Source organism: Triticum dicoccoides, chromosome 7B, assembly GCF_002162155.2.
Source record: "Triticum dicoccoides isolate Atlit2015 ecotype Zavitan chromosome 7B, WEW_v2.0, whole genome shotgun sequence".
Taxonomy (NCBI): domain Eukaryota; kingdom Viridiplantae; phylum Streptophyta; class Magnoliopsida; order Poales; family Poaceae; genus Triticum; species Triticum dicoccoides.
The window spans coordinates 453702812-453726197 of NC_041393.1; the positions used below are offsets into that span (position 1 = coordinate 453702812).

The 23386-nt window shown below is 47.0% G+C and overlaps 1 protein-coding gene across 1 annotated transcript; it reads left to right on the top strand.

Moving 5' to 3' along the window:
- The first annotated feature begins 15728 nt into the window (after positions 1-15728).
- Positions 15729-16676, top strand: LOC119341752 (RING-H2 finger protein ATL66-like). Its single transcript, XM_037613608.1, has one exon. The coding sequence runs from the start codon at positions 15851-15853 to the stop codon at positions 16451-16453; it is 603 nt and encodes a 200-aa protein (XP_037469505.1). The 5' UTR covers positions 15729-15850; the 3' UTR covers positions 16454-16676.
- The last annotated feature ends 6710 nt before the right edge of the window (positions 16677-23386 follow it).

A 23386-nucleotide genomic window follows, 5' to 3' on the forward strand; every position in this document is an offset into this window, starting at 1 on the left:
GCAGATCTTGCTGGTAAATTGATGAACGAGCCGCCACAAGGTCACGCTCCTCATCCAAAAGGTCAAAAACATCCTGACATGCTTTCTCATTATCAGCTTCAACATAAGCCGCCACACGGGGCGAGTCATGATGTATGTCACTAGGGAGAACCGCCTTTGCTCCGTAAACCATGAAGAAAGGCGTGTAACCCGTAGATCTTTTGGGGGTGGTATTGATACTCCAAAGCACTGAGGGCAACTCTTCCACCCAACAACACGGTGTCCTCTGCAAAGGGACCATAAGCCGGGGTTTGATAACTCTCAAGATTTCTTGATTGGCTTTTTCATCTTGACCATTAAACTGGGGGTGAGCCACAGATGACACATCAAGTCGGATATGCTCTTGTTGACAGAACTCTTTCATTGCACCTTTATACAAGTTAGTACCATTATCAGTAATGATACTATGAGGGTATCCAAAACGAAAGATAACCTTTTTGATGAATTGAACTGCTGCATCACATTTGCTAACCGGCTTAGCTTCAACCCACTTTGTAAACTTGTCAACAGCTAACAGGAGATAGTCTTTTTGTCCTTGGACCTTTTAAAAGGCCCAACCATATCCAGCCCCCATACTGCAAATGGCCAAGTAATTGGAATCATCTTCAATTCTTGAGCCGGCACATGAGCTCATCTTGCAAATTTCTGACAGCCATCACATTTACTGACCAGATCTTCCGCATCAGCATGAGCCTTCAGCCAATAAAACCCATGATGAAAGGCTTTAGCAACGAGAGATTTAGAGCCGGCATGATGGCCACAATCGCCTTCATGAATCTCCCTTAAAATTTCATGGCCCTCCTCAGGACAAATGCACCGTTGAAACACCCCTGTAACATTGTATCGGTGGAGCTCACTATTGACAATAGTCATTGACTTAGACCTCTGGGTTATTTGCCTGGCCAAAATTTCATCATCAGGTAACTCGCCCCGAGTCATATAAGCCAAATATGGAACAGTCCACTCAGGAATAACATGGAGAGCCGCCACCAACTGTGCCTCCGGGTCAGGAATTGCAAGATCTTCCTCCGTAGGCAATTTAACTGATGGGTTATGCAAAACATCAAGGAAAACATTAGGGGGTACCGGCTTACGCTGAGACCCTAGCCGGCTTAAAGCATCAACAACTTAATTTTTCCTGTGATCAACATCCTCCACTTGATAACCTTTGAAATGACCAGCAATAGTATCAACCTCTTGGCGATAAGCCGCCATGAGTGGATCCTTTGAATATCAAGTTCCTGATACTTGCTGAGCCACCAAGTCTGAGTCACCAAAACACCTCACCCGGCTTAGATTCATCTCTTTAGCCATCCGAAGACCATGGAGTAAGGCTTCATACTCAGCTGCATTGTTAGTACAAGGGAACATCAACCTTAAAACATAACAAAATTTATCACCTCGCGGGGAAGTCAATATAACTCCAGCCCCCGAGCCTTCCAATTGCCTGGATCCATCAAAGTGAATAGTCCAATATGTGTTATCCGGTTTATCCTCAGGCATCTGCAATTCCATCCAGTCATTGATGAAATCCACAAGTGCTTGAGATTTTATAGTCGTCCGAGGCATATACTTCAAACCATGGGGTCCAAGCTCAATGGCCCACTTGGCTACCCCGACCCATGGCTTCTCTATTTTAAATAATATCCCCCAAGGGAGCAGAACTAACCACAGTGATGGGATGACCAAGGAAATATTGTTTCAACTTACAGCTAGCCATGAACACGCCATAAACGAATTTCTGCCAATGTGGGTATCTCTGCTTAGACTCAATGAGCACCTCACTGACATAACAAACCGGTCATTGAACCGAATATTCCTTGCCAGACTCTTTCCGTTCCACCACGAAGGCCACACTGACAGCTCTGTTGTTAGCAGCCACATATAAAAACAAGGGCTCCTTCTCGATAGGAGCTGCAAGAACCGATGGTTCAGCCAGCTGTCTCTTAAGCGCCTCAATGCCTCATTAGCAGCATCACTCCAAAGAAAGTTATCTGTCTTCTTCATCATTTGATACAAAGGGATAGCCTTCTCTCCCAGGCGGCTTATAAACCAGCTCAAAGCCGCAATACGACCCTCCAAACACTGGACGTCATTGATACATGCCGGCTTAGGCAAAGAAGTGATAGCCTTGATTTTCTCTGGGTTAGCTTCAATGCCTCTCTCAGAAACCAGGAAGCCCAATAGTTTGCCTGCTGGCACGCCAAAGACGCACTTGGTCGGGTTAAGCATCATTTTATAGACCCAGAGATTGTCAAAGGTCTCTTTCAAATCATCTATCAAAGTCTCGTTCTTCCTGGATTTCACAATAATATCATCCACATAGGCATGAACATTGCGTCCAATCTGGTCATGGAGGCAATTCTGAACGCACCGCTGATAAGTCGCCTGGACACTCTTGAGCCCAAAGGGCATAGACACATAACAGAAGGCTCCAAAGGGAGTGATGAAAGTTGTCTTCTCCTGGTCCTTAACTACCATCTTGATCTGATGATAACCAGAATAAACATCCAAAAAGCTCAAGCGCTCACAACCGGCCGTAGCATCAATAATCTGATCAATACGAGGGAGAGCAAAAGGGTCAGCCGAACATGCCTTATTAAGGTCTGTATAATCCACACACATACGCCAAGTGCCGTTTTTCTTAAGCACCAGCACCGGGTTAGCCAACCACTCAGGATGAAAAACTTCAATGATGAACCCAGCCGCCAAGAGCCGGGTCACCTCTTCACCAATGGCCTTACGCCTCTCTTCATTGAAACGACAAAGAAACTGCTTGATCGGCTTAAACTTTGGATCAACATTAAGAGTGTGCTCGGCAAGTTCCCTCGGTACACCTGGCATGTCAGAAGGTTTCCATGCAAAGATGTCCTGGTTCTCACGGATGAACTCGATGAGCATGCTTTCCTATTTCGGATCCATATTAGCACTGATACTGAATTGCTTGGACGAGTCGCCAGGAACAAAATCAACCATCTTAGTATCATCTGCCGACTTAAACTTCAACAGGGGGTCATTCTCTGTAGTTGGCTTCTTCAAAGGTGTCATATCCGCCGGGCCAACATTATCTTTATAAAACTTTAACTCTTCGGTGGCACAAGCCGACTCAGCATACGCAACATCACCTTCCTCACAATCCAGAGCTATCTTCCTATCACCATGCACCGTAATGATGCCTTTATGACCTGGCATTTTGAGCTGGAAATAAACATAATAGGGTCGTGCCATAAATTTGGCATAAGCCGGCCACCCAAACAAAGCGTGATATGGGCTTTTGATCTTGACTACCTCAAAGGTCAATTTCTCGGCTCTGGAATCATGGTCATTTCCAAAGGCCACCTCCAGGGTTATCTTACCCACTGGATACGCCTGACTTACCAGGCACCACCCCATGGAAAACAGTAGAAGACGTCTTAAGATCTTTGTCAGTCAAATTCATATGACGAAAAGTCTCATAGTAGAGGATATTAATACTACTGCCCCCATCCATGAGCACCTTTGTAAGCTTATATCCTCCTACCTGAGGAGCAACCATAAATGTCAATTGACCCGGATTGTCAACTCGGGGAGGGTGATCCTCACGGCTCCATACAATAGGCTACTGAGACCACCTAAAATAACGAGGTATTGCCAGCTCAATTGAGTTCACCGCCCACTTATGGATTTTCTGATCTCATTTGCATAGACTTGTGGTGAATACATGATACTGGCCACTATTCAATTGCTTTGGATTGCTTTGATAACCAGACTGCTGCTGCTGATTCCCTTGGCCAAATTGTTGATGAAAACCGCCTTGATTGCCTTGGCCTTGAAAACGAGAGCTTGAACCGCCACCTCCAAACCCAGGTCCATGAGAGCCGGATCCTGAACCGCCATGCGGGCCATGATTATTCTGGAAAAAAATTAGAGTTTCTATACTCCCTCATGATGAAGCAATCCTTCCACAGATGACTGGCCGGCTTCTCCTGGGTTCCGTGCTTTGGGCAAGGCTGATTCATCATGGCCTCAGGATTGAACTTTGTCGCTCCAAACCGGGGCACTGATGTCTCCCCTTACGACGGTGATTATTACTCTGCGTATTGGTGTTAGCCACAAAGTCTAAACCGTCGTCAGCCTTGCGTTTACCATTACCACCTTGACCCGCCGTATTATGATGTCCCTTTGTATTGCCACTCTTTTTCCCTTTGACAGCTTTCTCCTCATCAGCCTCAGGGTCTTTAGTATTATTAGAGTTGGCATATTTTACTAGAGCATCCATGAGCTCCCCCCATATCATTGCAGTTGCGCTTAAGCTGCCCTAGTTTCTGTTTTAGGGGAAGGAAATGGCAATTCTTGTCCAACATCAAGACTGCTGAACCAGCGTTGATACTATCCGACGAGTGTATGACAGCTGAGATCCAGCGCACCCAATTGGTTGTTGACTCGCCCTCACCTTGGACGCAAGAGTCTAAATCCAGAATCGACATAGTGGACTTGCATGTGTCTTTAAATTTTTGGATAAAAGGCGCTTTCAACTCCTCCCATGATGTAGTGGAGTTAGCGGGCAGCCCCTTCAACCAAGTACGAGCCGGCCCATCCAACATCATGGTGAAATACTTAGCACATGCAGCATCACTAACATCCAACATCTGCATAGCCATCTCATAGCTCTCAATCCAAGCCTCTGGGGGTTGATCCGCCGTGTAGTTAGGCACCTTACGGGGGCCCTTGAAATCCTTAGGCAAGCGCTCATTACGTAGAGCCGGCACTAAATATGGCACACCCAAGGTTCTAGAGGTCACTCCTGCTTCTACAGACGTCGACAGATAAGCCGGAGATTGCTGTTGAGCCGCCAACTGAGCCACCAGCTCAGCCTCATGCCGCGCTCTGCCCTGGTCCACCAAAGCTTGAGCATCGTTACCAACATGCGGCGGGTCAGACCTACGGGGATGATTGTGGTGCCGCTCACTTCTCGATACAGCCAGTTCATCAATGTGTTTGCTATAACTCCGGCTTGGACGCAGGGTCGAGTGGATCCGTTCACAACTGTATGAATAAGCCACCTGCTGGGCTACAGCCGTCTGAAGAAGTTCTCCGGCTCGCCGTATCTCCATCGCAGCTGGTGATTCATCTTGAACGGGGAGAGCCGCCAATCGAGTTGTCGCGGCTATCATGTTATCCAGAGGATTAGAATAATGACCCGGGGGCGTCGAAACATGCTGAGGAGGGGTCAAGTTCAAATGTCGGGGATCTGTAGCTCGTGGCTGAACCGGTGCTCCAGCCGCTGGTGCCTCAATGGCCCGATCCATAACAGGCTGGTTACTGGTTCCTGCCCCAGGCATGTTGAAAAGATTTCTCGCATCGTAAACCGGGGGTAAACGACTTGCATGCCTTCAGTTAAAGACAATGTTTGATGCGTTCTGGTCCAAGCTCAAACGATTTTTTTTCTACTTGAATCCGTTCTGCTTCCCTCTCCAAGGCGGCTCATTCCGTTTCCATCTGGTTGTTCTCAGTGTTAAGATCCTCCTTAGCTTGGGCTATCTCATCCTGTAACTTTGCAACATCCATGTTATGTTGCGCTTGGTTCGCTAGGGTTACCTCCACCATTAGCATTGTCGTCAGAGCCTCCAACAGTTTAGATAAAACTTGAGCCGGCAGGCGCATAGGGCCTCCTGCCCTGACTGCCGTAGCAGTCGCTGAACCGGATATCATTGTTGCCGCGGTTGAAGAGTTCTGCCCTAGCTGCGTACCAGCCATGAAGATCGCAACCCGGCTCGGCGGCTCATAGGAGTCCAGAATACTATCGCCATCGGAACATCCCCCAAGCCTACCATCCTGCACTTGATACATGGAGTTGGTCTCGCCGGTTGAGGACTCATCGCCTGAATAGACAACCGTCTCACCACCGGACACAGATCCTCCTTCTAGATCCACTCCTTGAATACAGCCAACAAAGACACGCTTCGAGGTGGCTTGAACCTTGGCGGGTCGCGCGCGCTGAGCCGTCTCGACAATGTCAGCGCAGGTGTCCGGCTCAGCATCCGACTCACCAATCTTGCCGATGAAGACATGAATCCCAAAAGGGACCCGGTACCCGTACTCGATTGAGCCGGCCTCGGGACCCCAGCCCGGGTCGTTGATGTAGATCTTGCCGCGACGACTCTTAGTCATCCGGCCCACAGCGTATCCCTTGAGCCCTGCGAAGTTGCCTTTCAAGAACTCGAAACCACCATGTGCTAGCCCCATGGCGGGCGCCAACTGTCGTGGAATTAACGCGGCAGATGCCCTAGCAAAAGAACTTAGGTGTGGAGCCATCGCAATGTAGTTAGCTTGAAGGGGTTAAACAGGACAAAGGACATAGAGAGTTTTACCCAGGTTCGGCCCCTCTCAACGAAGTAAAGGCCTACTCCTGCTTTAGGTTGTATTGCTTGGGTTTCGATTACCAGGGAGCGAATACGCTTGACCTAGTTCTCGACTTGTTGTTTTCTTGCCTTAACCCGCCGCTGGGTCACCCCTTTATATACACATGTTGATGCCCGGTGGCTTACAAAGTTCTGGCCGGCTCATACACAACCTGTCCGGCTCGGTGACCAACACTAAACTTTCCTTGACATACAAGTTAAACATATAGCGGTTTATGCCCGTGGGCCTCAAGTTACCTCCAGGTCTTGGGCCTTCAGTAAGCTTGCTTCATGAACCGCCATCTTCAACATCTTCTTGGGCCTTCTCATTATGAACCGCCAGTGGTATGACCCGGCCCCTCCTGGGCGGGTCATACCCAATAGTTATATCCCCAACATGTAATATTAGTTTGAACCTCTTTGATATCCATGTTTAGCGGATCAACACGAGCGTTTGCAGCTGATGAGCTGAATTTCATTTCTAATATCAGTTTGAACCTTGTAATCTTTGAATTTGAACCATATAACTCTGGAATCTGAACCTTGTAATATTTCGAGCTACTGTGGTACAATCATTGAAATGGCATCGTATGAGACTCGTATATTGGTAGGACTATTTTGACCTTAATATGCAATGGTCTTAGATTTTATTAACCATTCTCGAATCTGTTTACCTTGTCGATCCAACAGAACACGATCTGTATAGCTAACTCGACTGCGATCTTCGACATTATTGCGCACAGTTGGTTTATTCCACCGTGTGCTCTGTAGAGCGCAGAATTAATTATCGCACTGAAGTGTCCATCATCACCCTTGTGTGTAACTTTGAACTCATCACCCACGGGTAAACTTATGACCGAAGTCACTCCACACACTTCGTTTTTACAAAGCTTTTTGCCAATAAACGCCCACGATTTGTCCCTCTTCTAGCCGGCGCGTGGCAAACCAAGCCAGGCGGGAAGCTTGCGCAGTAAACTGCGCGGTAGCGCAGGAATAGGCTCACCGACGATACATTTGGCGCCTCTTCGAGCCCACACATGGTCAAACAAAACGCGTGCGGTGCGGTGTTGCCAAGCGTGTACTGGAATCCTCTGCTATGAACACCGTGACAAGACGTGACGATTATAGGCTAGCTGGCCCCCATTTGTTACAGCGGCTATTTAACCCTTGTGTCTATTCAACCTTTCGATCGCGCCCCAACATTGCAAGAAGCACACCCACCATGACAAATTCTTAGAGAGTATCCTGCGCGACTCTAATGGTGCTCCGAGCGTCTGCCGACGACGAGCAGTAGTTCACCATGCATGCCATGGTGGACACCCACCGAAGGTTCACGGAGCTCTTGGTGGTGTACACCAACAACCCGGTCTGGGTGGAGCACTCCATCCACATCATGGAGCTATTGCTTGCCGAGGAGAAGTACAAGGTGGTCGGGTTCGACCTCGAGTACACCCGCGCTCGTGTCGGGTCTTGTCCCGAGGTCGCCGTCGCCCATATGTGCGTGTGCAACCACGTCCTCATCTACCACTACTTCCTGGCCACAAGGCCTTGCGAGCGTTTCGCCAGGTTTGTCAACAGCCCCCACTACATGTTCGCTACGGTGGACATCACCAACGATGTCAAGGTGCTCAAGATTTAGGGCATCGCCTGCTAGAATCTTGTCAACATCCAGGGCCAATACAAGATCTGAGGAAGCAAGGAGCATGAGAAGGACTGACTGGTTCACCTCGCCGAGGCCATCATCGACCCCTACTACAAAGACATGAAGGATTCCTGCAACAAGGACAAGCATGCCTGGCACTCGGCCTGGATGGAGAAACTTGACAAAGCTCACGTCGTGTATGCGTCCATGGAGGCATACACGTGTTATGACATGTACAGGTGGATCGTTGACATGAGGAAGTGCCTCCTTCCCCAAAACGGCCAGGGATCCAGCCGAAAGCAGAGCAATGGCAAGCGTCGTCGCAACAAGAAGTAGATGATTAGATCTGTGTTTCTCCTAGTTTAGTATGCATGTAATTGCTTACTTTGGTGTGTGAAAATGTTATGTGTGTAGTCAATTGTGTAATTATATGCTTAATTTTGTTATGCAATGCTGTCTTTTTAAGTATATATGTTGATGCTCTGTAGACAGAGCAAATCACATCGCACGCGGACTAAACAATAGAACCCGTCGGTGATGATTTCATCAATCACTAACAATTGTATACCAGCAATCGTTTGCTCACAACACACACGGCTTGTTAACAGGAATCGTCTGTGTTGTTATTGTTGTTCCCACACGTTTCCGATTACAGACATGTTTGTCGCGTATCACACACATCTTGTTAAGTTGAACCGTTTCTGTTCTCTTGGCTCAACGCAAACAGTTCATCTGAGTGAACTGTATGCTGTATATCGCACATACCTTCATCTGGCTGCCCGTTTCTGTTGTTCTGCCTCATCACAAACAGTTCATATGAGTGAACCGTATGCTCTATATCGCACATGCCTTCATCTAGCAGCCCATTTCTTTTGTCCCTCCTCATTGCAAACAGTTAATTGAACTAAACCGTATGCCCTGAATCGCACACACAACCAAAATTTGAACCATGTTTGATGCATCCATCATTGCAAATGTTTTGCACCTTTTTTGACGGGCTTTTTACACCACTGTTTGCGATTATTGCATCGCACACAGTTTCATCAAAGGGTCTCTGATCATAGTGTCGCGTTAGCAGCATCCTGCATTAGTGTATGCTTATGAGAGAGATGTCTCTAGGGAACGCTATAGCCCCCGGGACCATTCACTTTATATTTACTAAAACCCTAAAAATACTTGCTGCATTGATTTAATTTAATTTAATTTATTTTATCTATCTATCACTATCATGTTTAATCCTTGCAATTAACAAGTACGTGGGGGTTGACAACCCTCTTGCCCACGTTGGGTGCAACTATTTATTGTGTGTGTGTATGTGTGTGTGTGTGTGTGCAGGTACTGCTTACATTTGTTTGTGTATGTCTCCTATTGGTTCAATAAACATTGGTTCTTAACTGAGGGAAATACTATCTGTTACTATACTACATCATCCTTCCCCTTCAGGGAATTCCAACGCCTATCACAAGCAGCAATTTCTCGACTGAGTTCCACCTCGCATGTATACGATAGTTGGTCGGGCCCAAGCAAGATGAAGAACACGAGTTGGTCGAGGACCCTCATCTTAAAGAAAGATATGCTAGAGATAAAGCATGTTTTGGTCTTAATCCGCTTTACCCAACTATTGTGTTATTTCAAACAAAACTAATTTTTATGCAAATGAGCCATACAACCTTCCTTAGAAGCCACCTATAGCTAATTGGCTCTCTTTCGAAGGAGCCATGTTGAGTACGTAATGTACTAATTGCACTACTTTTGTTGTACTTCAGAGGTCTAGGAAGACGGGGGTGCAGACTATGACTAATATGACGATCCTGAGGAGTGAGGTCACGTGGACTACATTGACTGTCTGTGGCTGATATAGAGTCACTACGTATTTTTACTTTCCACTACTTCTCTGAATCTAATAAGCGTCATGAGACATTGCACTATACATGTCTTCTGTAAGATATAAAACTTGTAACACATTTTAAGCGTTTTGCATTGATACCATTTCATTATGTTTGCAAGTTGATTATGAATTGACAATATACATAGGGAGGCATGGAAGTTAAATTCCAGGTTCTCACATAATCCATATCGAGGGGGTGTCCGCTAGTTAGTTGCTTCCGCAGAAGTAAGAGTTTATAATGCACACTAGTCGATGTACATTTTTTTCTAGAAACAATAGTGAGGTGTATGTCTATATGACATGTACATGTATGGATAACACTGTCCCATCTTCATCCGTGTCTCAATCATTGGGTAAACATGTCTCGGTGCCTATTGTGAGACGTAGCAATCACTCGCCTCAGTGAGAACAAGTATTGGGCTGGCCCACCACACGGTCTTTGTATTGTGTTTTTAGTGTGAGGTTTCTCATCAAAAAAATAAACACGCATTTAAAAATGTTTATGTAGCATAAAAGTTGTGTTCGTGCAAGTCGGAAAAAAAATCGCACCATTAGAAAAATGTTCACACATTTAGAAAATAATGTCCATGGCATTTTGATAAATTGTTCATTGTGTATTGGAAAATGTTCAATGCATATCAAAACAATGTTCATGTGTATACGAAGAATGTACAACGTGTATTTAAAAAATGTACACATGCATTTAAAAATATATTCAAGGTATATCTGAATTTTTTTACATATATTCAAAAAAATGTTTAATTTGTATTCTAAACATGGTCAATGTTTACTTAAAAATGATTCCCATATATTCAAAAAAAAAATTCAAACATGTATCTAAAAAAAATCAGCATATGCTTAAAAATGTTCAACATGTGTATACAAAGAATGTACAACGTGTATTCAAAAAATGTACACATGCATTTAAAAATATATTCAAGGTATATCTGAAATTTTTTACATATATTCAAAAAAATGTTTAATTTGTATTCTAAACATGGTCAATGTTTACTTAAAAATGATCCCCATATATTCAAAAAAAATATTCAAACATGTATCTAAAAAAATTCAGCATATGCTTAAAAATGTTCAACATGTAGCAAAATAAATATTCAGCCGGTGCCACATGTCGCGCTCTGGGCACTCCCTTCGATTTTTCTTTATTTTACTTTTTCGCACGCATTTTTGGCTTTTCGATAAAATTTTCCCTCTTTTCTCAGCTTTTCGGTTTTTCTCATGTTACGAAAAAATATCAGAAAAAATTGCGCGAAAAAACGCCCTTTCTTTTCTTTTTCTTCCGTAGAGGCATAGTCATGCCTGCGAACAAAATATATATTTTTTTCCTTACGCAAGAGGCACGGATTTGCTTCCGCGAGAGGCACAGTCGGAAATGAAAAAAACGTGTTTTTTCCTTACGCGAGAGGCACAGTCGTGCCTCATGGAAACAAAAAAAGATGTTTTATTTTTTCTTCCTTCCAGAGATACACGGATTTGCTTCCACGAGAGGCATTGTCGGGCCTCTATGAAACGAAAAAACCGTGTTCCTTCCCGAGAGGCACATATTTGCTTTCGCAAGAGGCACAGTATTACCTCTCAGGAGCGAAAAGAACATGCTTTCTTTTTTTCCTTCTGGAAGAGGCACAAATTTACTTCTCCTGAAGGCATAATCGTGCCTCTTTCGGAAAGGAAAAAAAACATGCTTTCGATTTGGTTTTTTCGTCTGTTTTTGTCGTGATTTTTTTTGTCAAAACCTATCAACATGAGATCAAGTTTTGAATATCTTGCCGCGAGGAATCTAGCGGTGAAAACGGTTCAAGATTTGGACGCACAGTTTAAGAGATAAAACATTTTGAATAAATAGATCTACGCAAAAAGAAAAAAAATTCAAGTTCCAACAAGTGACGCACAACCCAGGTTGCGATAAGTGATGCACATGCAGTGTGCCACTTGTCACAACCTGAGAAGATGAGAGTGAACTTTGCAAAAAATCCTCCTTAGTTAGTAATTTCGAAAGGTCATGCGCTCACTAGGAATCGATCACCAAACAAGGGGAACACGTGCTCTGCCTTAAATAGTCGACCTACAGACTGGCCGGCTGAGCGGCGTTTGTCGTACTATATAATAGAGCTACATAGTCGATTCGGGAGCAACCTAGGAGCGCTCGTTCCCAGCCTCCACATGGGCTAACCTGGCGCGCTCTTACCCGCCGCCACATGACGCGTTCTGGACGCTTACATCGAATTTTTTTTTCCCGGCACGTGTTTGCGGCATTTTAGAAGCTCTTTTGGCTTTTCGTTTTTTACCGGTTTTCCTCAACTTTTGGGCAAAAAAGGATAAAAAGAATTCGAGAAAAGCGTGTTTTTTCTTCTTCCGCAAGAGGCATAGTTTTGCTTCCGTGAAAGGCTCGTGCCTTCGGAAACGAAGACAAAAATGTTTTTTCTTTTTTCTCTTCTGTTAAAGGCATGGTTTTGCTTCGGCGAGAGGCTCGGCGCTTGGAAATGGAAAAAAAATTCTCTTTTTTTCCCTTTCTGTGACTGGCACAGTTTTGCTTCCGAGAGAGGATCGGTCGTGCCTATCGAAAACATAAAAAGACGTGTTTTCTAATTATTTTTTTCTGTGAGAGCAACGATTTTGCTTCCGCGACAGACATCATTTTTTTCCCTTTCCAAAAGCCATTTCCGAGAGGCACGGCCGTGCCTCTCACGAGAGGCATGGTTTTGCTTCCGCGAGAGGCAAGGTTTCGCTTTTGCAAGAGCATGGTTTTGCTTCCGCGAGAGGCACGACCGTGCCTCTCGAAAACGGCTTTCAGAAAGGGGAAAATCGTGCTCCTTGTTTGGTTTTTTTGTCCTTTTTTGTTCGGTTTATTTCATGAAAGAAAAAGTTCTTCAAAACCTACCGACATGGCATCTAGTTTTGAAGATCTCGATGCGACGAATCCAATGGTGAAAACGGTTCAAGATTTAGACGCACAGTTAAAAAGATAAAACGTTTTGAATAAATGAATCCATGAAATGAAAAGACTCTCAGATTGCGTCCAGTGACGCATATGCAGCGCACCACTTGTCGCAACCAGGGAAGGTGGAACTGATCTTTGGAAAGAGTACTCCTCAATTAATGATTTTGAGTTGATTCACAATTTTCTTTTTCAATATAGTTGAAATCCGCAGAAATTCATGCCCTCGCTAGGAATCCAACAAAATTAAAAACGTATCTAAAAAATTGTTCATCATGTGCTTAAAAATGTTCAATTTGTAGCAAAACAAATAGTCAGGGCATATAAAAAATGTACAAAATGTATAAAATAAATTCAATTTTTTTCCGGGAAAACAAAAAATAAAATAAAAATGAAATAGGAAAAAGCCTCACGTTCGTGTTAGAGCGCTGATGCCATAGGACCTCCTGAGAATCCTTGGCAACAGAGCATCCCGGATCTTTAAGAACTAACGGCGGCGGCAGATCCGAACACGTTTTCAAATTTTCAACGCGGACATTTTTTTTAAAGTGAATACTTTTAGAAAAGCGAACACTTTTAAATCTGTGAGCAGATTATAGAAACTCAATATTTTTTACATCTGTGAACAATTTTTGAAATGGGTAACTAAATGTGAAAACACGAACAATATTTAAATATGTGATTTTTTAAAAAATTGAAACATTTTTTGGAACTCCCAAACAAAATCTGATAACCCAAACAGTTTTTCGAATTTGCGAACACATTCTGCAAAAGGGAGCTATTTTGAAATTGTGAACAATTTTGAAACAATGATTCTTTTTGAAAGTTAACAAAACCGGTAAAGCTAGATAGAACCTGCTAGAAGTTTCCTAAAGCTAGGAGTATTTGCTTTACGAGGCCGGCCCAATATCTCGTTGCTTGTCCTTAGTCTCTAGCAAGGTCCGCCTGCGTCAGCCCAATGGGACAGACAGAGGGTGTCGGAAGTTTTTATGCCAATGGACGTTCGGGTAATAATGGCTATTCCTTTGTGCACCATGAACGTTCTGGATCTCTGGAGCTGGCATTACGAAAAGAATGGAAATTTCTCTGTTAAATCATCCTACCGCATGCTGGTGGCGACAAGAGCTAGAAGAGAGGCATGGTTGGAAAGCACGGCCGGACCTTCCAGCACGTCCAGAGAGGAGGGAGCCTGGAAGAAGCTTTGGCAAACTCAAGTGCCGGGCAAGGTGAGGATGTTTCTCTGGTGATTGTCCAAACACTCGATCCCTACCAACGATGTGACAGCACACAGACATATGAGTGACTCAAGTGCTTGCGGCATATGTGGCGCGCAAGATTCATGGAGGCATTCCCTAATAGAGTGCTCAATGTCCAGATGTATCTGGTCACTGATGGACGTGGAGATCACGGAAAATCTTGCAGCTATATCTGAACCAAACGCCAAACAATGGTTGTTCACATTGATGGAGTCAATGTCACACGAGCTCTTTGTGAGGCTCTCGGTTACGCTTTGGACGATCTGGGCAGCGAGACGGAAGGCGATTCATGAAGGGATTTTTCAAAGCCCTCACTCTACACACAGTTTCATCACCAAATTTATTGATGAACTAGATATGCTGAAGGTCAAACCACCCCAGGTGACTGGTGCTGGAGCAGCGATCAGGAGCGGAAGGCCGAAAGCTCCTCCTCAAGGCCATGCAAAGATCAATGTGGATGCTGGTGTCCGCAGGGGTAGTAGGGGATAGCAGCGGCGGTATGCAGAGACGAATCCGGCGCGTATCTTGGCAGTTCATCCCTGGTGATTGCAGGTCTGGACGACCCTGAAGCTCTGGAAGCGATCGCTTGCCGAGAGGGTTTGGCACTGGCGGCAGATCTCCAACTACAGAATTTTGTGATCTCATCCGATTCCAAGCAAGTTATCAGTGACATCAATAAGGGATGTAGGGGCAGCACTGGAGCTGTCATTAGCGAGACTCATTCCAATGTAATTTCATTTTCGAGTCTCGTGCATCCAATATGGAGGCACATAGTCTAGCCAAGTCATCGCTTTCTCTGGGTCCGGGGCGCCACGTTTAGTTTGGCCAACCTCCTAATCCAAGATGTATCCCACAATTTGTGGTTTTTGATGAATAAAACTTGGTCTTCCCTCAAAAAAAAAAAACCAAGGTCCGCCTGTGTCGTCTCAAAAAAAAGGTCCGCCTGCGTCAAATAGAGAATTCCACGTGACTCATTCCCTACCGCCTCCCCACCTATTGACCAATCAAATTAATCCTCTTTGTAAAACCTTGTAACTCGTTTGTATGTGTAGCATTACTCAGCCGAGATATCTCCTGCGCATCCCCGTTCCCTAGCCGATCGGGACCCGTACCAGAACTGTAGGGAGCAAAGGACACAGTTCGACAAGGCTGAATTGGACAAATCAGCAGAGGACATCACGTTATCACGTAAACTGCCTAGACACGACGACCGTGTGATATGTCGCTCGGTGCGCACTTCTCCCCGTCCTCCTTGTCTTCCTCCTCACTTCGCGCGGCCACAACCACACCCCCATGCGCTCACGCCTGACACGTCACTCTACGACGCCGCCAAATCCTCGCCGGTCACCGCAACACGCTCGAACCAGCTACTGAATCGGCACGACTCTTCCGGAACGAGCCAACGAAGCTCGAAACCGTAGGCCACTCAAACCGCCGGCCGAGCGCGCGCGCGGCGCGATCCACCGCACCACGGCGGCACGCAGGGAAACCGGTCGCTGTCCATTTTCCGTCCGGCGCACGGTGGAGAATAACCAGGCCTATTTCTACCTCTTCCTCGGCGCCGCGAATCTTGACTCATCGTATCGCGAGCGCGACAGCACCTTCTGAGAGATATACCTGTAGCGCCGACGGTTCTCTTCTGCCGAGCCAGCATTCGCACGGAGGAGGATCGCGCACAGCAGGGCCGCACTCATGCTGAACCTGTACCCGAGGCTGGCGACGGGCGGCGCGCTGGCGGTGGACGACGACGAGCCGCACATCTGCTACGCCATCATGGCGGCGCTCGTGTCGCTGCTGCTCTTCTGCGTGCTCCTCGCCGTCGTCAGCCCCGCCAGGGCCTGCGCCATCACCAGCCTCATCGTCCTCCTGTTCGGCCTCGTCGCCTTGCTCGCGCCCGCGCGCGGCACCGTCCTGGCGCACAGAAATGGGAGCGGCCTCGGCCAGCGGCTGCCCGCGCCAACTGTACGGCTGGTGCGCCGGTGCACGTGCGGGCTGACGGACGCGGCGATCGGCGCGCTGCCGACGTTCGCTTACGACAACAAGGGCGGCGAAGAGCCGCGCGCGAGCTGCCAGCTGCTGTGCGCGGTGTGCCTGGAGGACGTGCAGGGCGGCGAGATGGTGCGGCAGCTACCGCCGTGCAGGCACCTATTCCACGTGGACTGCATCGACATGTGGCTGCACACCCACCGGACGTGCCCGCTCTGCCGCTGCGAGCTCTCGCCGCGGAAGGTCGCCGCGAAAGCCGTTGCCGCGGCCGCCACGGGGTCATCGGCCCAGGCGTTGCCACCGGTGTGAAACCGATTCATACTACTGCTGATGTTGCTGTAGCGACATTCCTTCCTTCCTTTCTGGGAATTCGAATCACCCACACGGCAATTAAGCCAATGTAGTAGAGAAAGAAGATGGTTCAGGATTGTTACCATTTTCACGCCAGATGCTTAGTACTGTTGGCGTACGTGCAGTTTATTTGGTGTATTCAGTGAGACAAGAATGAAACGATCTGGCAGAGATTCTATCAGGTGGTGGTCAATCCGGTCGTTGGAACTTAGCAGGCGCGAGGGGATAAGCTTGGCACAGCGACACTGATCTCCCCGACTTGGGATAATCCGCAAATCTATCCGATGGAGACTCGTACCAAAATCGTACGGCGGGGCAGTGTCTCGCACGCCTGAAATTTGCCCAAGCAGGCATGCGTGTAGCGGGATCGCGGAAGGCCGGCGCGGCGCACCCGCGTCGAGAGCGTGATAACAGGGTAAGGGCGATCTCCTAAAAGGGCCGTGGTATTTGTCTGCAGGCGCTTACGTGTCGCCGAAGTCGGCCCACTATCCCTGACATCAAACGGCCGGACACATTTCAAAATAAATGTGCATAGTGTCTGCGACACTTTCTTCCGATCATCACGAAGGTAGTTGTATGAGTAAAAAAAATACTCTCTCCGTTCCAAAATTCTTATCTTAAATTTATCTAAATATGAATATATCAAGTCACATTTTAGTATTAGATACATCCGTGTTTAGATAAATGTAAGACAAGAATTTTGGGATAGAGGGAGTATGTCATACCGTTTTTTCAGTTCAAGCCAGAGAGAAAGAAAGGCTAGGACAGGTAATACTTGTTTTTACAGTACTTGAGCAAGATATATGTCATACTGTTTTGTTCTAGATAATTTTGATGAATTTTACAACCTTCTTTTCAGTCGTATACCCCAAGAAATGGTCTGCTTTCATGGGGTTTATTCAATCCAAGAAAGAACTGTGAGTAGTAGCAAACCAGACATGAAAAGTTTCAGAGAACTACGAAAACTCCGGTCAGCTTTCTCAGGATCTTGTGACCCAGTTTGAGGACTCTTTTGACTAAGGTAATGATTTTTATTTTTTTGAAACGAGGCAAAAGACTTGCCATTTTTATTGATTAAGGAGTGAGAATTGTCCAGTTAATTAATGAAAAACAGGGCTAAAACCGATACAATCAACCCACATAAAATGGGTACCACCGGCCAACCTGGCCACAGACATGGGATCATAGAGCTACAAAGAGGGAAGACATCCGCCGAGCAGTCGCAAGCGTCATAGTCATCACCGGCTACCTCCGAACGGGCGACTCCGACTTCACCGTAGATCTTCATCGTCGAAGCCGACCCGCAAACAGCTGCACAAAAACCATGACAGCACATGCCAACAGAAGGCCACACGCATGAACATCCGACGACTCCGACTCTGACGGCGATCATCACAAGGGAAAGATGCAGGACTTGCGCCGACCGTGCCCGGAAGAGCACCTCAGACACGCCGGGAAGATCCGACTACCGAAGCCCGAGCCGCGACCAAAGCTCCTCTCGACGCCATCATCGTTGCCAAACAGAAATCCGCGCCCCCGAAAAGGCCGCCTCAGCAAACTACGCGGCGAAGATGCCGCAAACCACGCGGCGAAGATGCCGCCATCCACCGGTCTCCTAGTCGTAGCCGGCTCCGAGACGATGCCCCCAAGGAGGAGAAAGACGCAAATACGCCTCCATGTTCGATCCAGCGGATCTGAGGTTTCCCTCCGGAGCCAAATATCACGCCCAATATGCGACCCTATCCAAAAGGAACTCGAAGGTCCCACCAAGGATAGACCCGCATATTGAAACGCTTTTGCAAGGTGGATATCATTACATCAACATTACATAATAGATGGGGATACATACAAGAGGCATACAAAGCCACATGAATACAACATCACAATACATCAGAGCATCATCCGACTACGGATGAACACAAACAGAAACTCAAACGACATCCACCCTGCTAGCCCAGGCTGCCGACCTGGAACCTATCCCTGATCGAAGAAGCAGAAGAAGAACTCAAAGCAAGCAAGCATCGCTCTCGCGTCATGAACATCGCATAACCTGTACCTGCAACTGTTGTTGTAGTAATCTGTGAGCCACGAGGACTCAGCAGTCCTATTATCATGGGTATCAAGACTAGCAAAGCTTAAAAGGAAAGGAAGGGGTAAAGTGGTGAGGTTGCAGCAGCGGCTAAGCATGATATGGTGGCTAACATACGCAAATAAGAGCGAGAAGAGAGCAAAAGGAACGGTCGTCAACTAGCAATGATCAAGAAGTGATCCTGAACTCCTACTTACGTCAAACATAACCCAAAGACCGTGTTCACTTCCCGGACTTCGCCGAGAAGAGACCATCACGGCTACACACACGGTTGATGCGTTTTAATTTGGATCTGGTGTCAAGTTATCTACAACCGGACATTAACAAATTCCCATCTGCCTATAACCGCAGGCACGGCTTTCAAAAGATTATACCCTGCAGGGGTGTCCCAACTTAGCCCATGACAAGCTCTCGCGATCAACGAAGGAATAGACCTTCTCCCAGGAAGACCCGATCAGACTCGGAATCCCGGTTTACAAGACATTTTGACCATGGTAAAACAAGACCAGCAAAGCCTCCCGCTGTGCCGACAAATCCCGATAGGAGCTGCACATATCTCGTTCTCAGGGCACACCGGATGAGCAAGACGTCGGGTTGGCATAGACCCTGGTTGCCTAGGGGGCGCCGGACATCGCTCGGTTCGGACCAACACTTAGACAAGCACTGGCCCGGGGAGGCTAAAATAAAGATGACCCTCGGGTTGGCCGACCCAAGGGAAAGGTATAGGTGGTGGTGAGGCAAATGGTAAAACCAAGGTTGGGCCTTGCTGGAGGAGTTTTATTCAAAGCGAACTGTCAAGGGGGTCCCATAAATCACCCGACTGCGTAAGGAACGCAAAATCCGGAAATATAACACCGGTATGACGGAAACTAGGGCGGCAAGAGTGGAACAAAACACTAGGCAAAAGGCCAAGTCTTCCACCCTTTACCAAGTATGTAGATGCATTAATAATATAAGAGATATTGTGATATCCCAACCAAAATCCTGTCCACCATGGAGAAATCTTCAACTTCACCTGCAACTAGCAACGCTATAAGAGGGGCTGAGCAAAGCGGTAACATAGCCAAACAACGGTTTGCATAGGAAAGGTGTCAAAGGTTAGAGGCTGATATGGCAATTTGGGATGGCTTGAAAAGCAGGTAATAGGTAGCGCAGCATAGCGATAGAACGAAACAACTAGCATAGCAATGATAGTAGTGAGATCCAGGGTAGCGGTCATCTTGCCTGAAATCCCGCAAGAAAGAAGAACGAGTCCATGAAGAAGACGAACGGATGAAGCCGAACCAAGCGTAGACGAACGAATCCTCACGATCGCAACGAAACAGGAACTATCGAAAAGAAGCACACAACATAGTAAACACACCACACATGAGCAAGGCAAGATGCACAACAAGTATGATGCATGACAAGGCTACATGAAGCTACTCATGGAAAGAGATGATGCAAACAAGAGCAACACATCAAGGCAAGTTTAAATGAGGCCGGGAACAACATATAACAATTCCGATAAGTCCTCATATGCATATTTCGAAATTGGTCCAGATCTGAATATACCTTATGTTCAAGTTGTTAAACATCAAGTTAAGATGCACAAAGATGATCTACACGAGATTCTAGTCAAGTTTCATATGAAGTTCATTTAATTCGGAGCTACGGTCTAGAAGATATGAGCAACACAAGTTAAACATGGCATTGATGCAAAATGCACCCAAACATCAAGCAAACACCTCAAAACAAGGATGCAACATGATAATATGAAGCTACATGCAAAATGAAGTAAGTTTCATATAGAGCACACTCAAAACGGAGCAACGGTTCAACACACACACTCTATACAAGTTATAACAACAATCTGTCCAAAACAGCAACTAGGCATATTGCAAGCATCAAAACAACTTGCTACAGCATCTCAACATAATAACAAAAGGCATGGGCATGATGTACAGGTAAAGCAAAACAAAACATGAACACTGAGCTATCTCCAGAAATCATTAGAACATGCTCAAACACACATGGTAAGATTGCAAGTAACAACAATTTCAGACTTTGCAGAAAATAACATCACGATGCAATGTTTAGAGCTATCAAACAACATATTACAGGAACTTATCATGGCAAACAAAGGCATGGCATGAATCTACTAAATGCATAGACCAAAAGTCCTTTACTGGCCATGAGCCAAAAAGAATCAGAAAATATGATGGCACCCACGTAAACATGGCAAGTTATATTACAGATTCAAACATGGCAGAAACAGAATTATGAAGGCATGTAGATGAGCTTGTGCAACTCACTACAGAGCAATACATGGCATGGTAAGGCAACCAAAAGTAAGAAGACATACTTGTGAAGCTAAGCATGGCAAGAGCAAGGTCATAGAGTGCATGGAACACTAGCAAAACACATGGGAACAAGTGAACTTAATGTAAACAGGCTGACAGCAACATTATCAAGCAACTTTGAAGCAAGATATGAACAAGCTACAGCAACCTATAAATGCAACCAGGGGCATGGATGGATAGAGGATGACATGTAGATCAAAACATGTTTATAGAACATCTCCAGATTATGCATAGAATGATTAGTAGCAACATGTTTATATAGCATCACGAAATAACAGATTCAGCCTAGCAAAACAGCAACATCATGAACCCTACTTAACAAGCTCGATTCACTCATCACAAGTCATTGCATGACAAGATAAGCATAGCATCATCAAGAAGGAGTATTTATGAAATAAACCAAGTCAAGAACAAGTTCATAGCATGCAAGGATCAACTATAGCAACCTTGGCCAAATTGAATAACATGTAAACAATCTGCCAGGAAACATTTTGAAGCAAAAGTAGAGCACGAAAATGACATACTAGACTACTCCATAATTGCAACCAAGGGCAGGGATGGATAGAGCATAAACATATGTTCAAAACATCCTTACTGAAGTATCTCAAAATATGCATGGATCACTCTGTAGCATCAAGTTTACATGGCATCAAAATAACAGCAGAACAGGGACTAAAATCAGCAACATCACGATGCCTAGTTTGCATGCTTGTGCTAGTCACCATATTGATCACAAAAATACATGGTAAGCATCTCTGTAAAGAAGACATGGCATAGTTCAAAACACATGAAGACATCAACCTCATAGAATGCACACAGCAATCATGGCAAAAATGGCAAAAGAGCTCGTTCTGTTAACAGACAACAGAAAACATCACGAAGCACTCTTACAACGACGATTCAGGCATCAAGATGACCTCAAATGAATATGATGCAATGGAATGAAATGATGTACTCGTCGAGATGAACAATTTGACATATTACACGCATAAAACAGAGCTACGGATGCAGAGATACAGTAAGTCAAACAGGGCATGAAAATTACTGAATCTGGGGACTTAGGCATATTTCACCTCGCTGATCCAGATCGGGCACGGTCCTCGAGGTTCGCCGGAGACGAAGAAGGAGGCCGGAGAGGCACCGGAGGGGTCGGAGACGAGGTGGACCGGCCGGATCCGGCCGGATCCGGCGCGGCGGCGGCGGAGGGCGGCGCGGGCCCCACGGCGGCGGGCTGGGCGGAGCCGGCCGAGAGGAGGCGACGGCTGGCGGCGCGGGGGCGCGAGAGCGGCCGGGACGAGGCGGCGGCGCAGGCGCCGGCGGGCAGCAGAGGGGCGACGAGTCCGGCGACAGCGACGGCGGCTGCGGGCCCGGCGCGGCCCGGTTCGACCCGGGGCGGGCCGGATCTGGGCCCCGGGCGGCGGCGCGCGGAGGAATTCGGCGGCGGCGACACATGGCAAAGCGGGATTGGGCGCGGGGCGGCGGAGGATGAGGTGGCGGCCTCTGATTGGCTCGGACGACGCGTCCGACGGACATGTCCGGCATGGATGGACATGTCCGGTGGCGCGGGGAGGAGTTGCTAGGGTTTCATCTGCGAATTTCGGGGAAGAGGGCATATTTATAGGTAGAGGGAGCTAGGAGAGTCCAAACGAGGAGCGGTTTTCGGCCACGCGATCGTGATCGAACGTCCGAGAGTATGGAGGGGAGTTTGATGGGTTTTGGGCCACTTTGGAAGGGGTGTTGGGCTGCAAAGAGAAGGAGGCTTTACGGTTACCCGGTTAACCGTTGAAGTACCAAACGACCTCCAAATGGCACGAAACTTGACAGGCGGTCTACCAGTGCTATACCAAGGCCGCTTGGCAAACCTCGGGCCATTCCGAGAAAGTTTAATACCCACTCACAACAGGAGACGAAAAGGGGAACGCCGGAGGGCATAGGAGCGCCGGATTGCAAAATGGACAACGGGGAAAATGCTCGGATGCATGAGACGAACATGTATGCAAAATGAAATGCACATGATGACATGATAAAATGCAACACGCAAGCAAATGACATGGCAACGACGGCGAATAACTGGCAGACACCTGGCGCATCGAATCCGGGGCGTTACACCAAAGCAGTGGGGAGAAGCAGGAGCACCTCCACGATGATGCTTCCAAGAAAGGTCGCGGCACCCGCGAGCGCCGCCGTCACCGGCTCAGATGGAGATCAAAGCAAGGATTTCTCCCGGAGTTGCGCCGACCACCAGCCGCCACCGACCACCGCCTACCAACCACCACCCTGCTGAGAGCAACCTCACTCCGGCCGCAGGATCCCTCGATCCACCGCAACCAGACACACACCACCTCCCCGGCCGTAGCCGCTACACCACCAAATCTGGGCCGCCGCCCCAGCAACCGAAGGCCTCCACCACGCGGCCGCTGCATGCTGCACAGCCAGAGAGGAATCCCGAGCAGGGAGGGG

What these genes read in the sequence shown, in the direction of transcription:
- LOC119341752 (XM_037613608.1), top strand. Translation starts at nt 15,851, where the DNA reads ATGCTGAACCTGTACCCGAGGCTGGCGACGGGCGGCGCGCTGGCGGTG.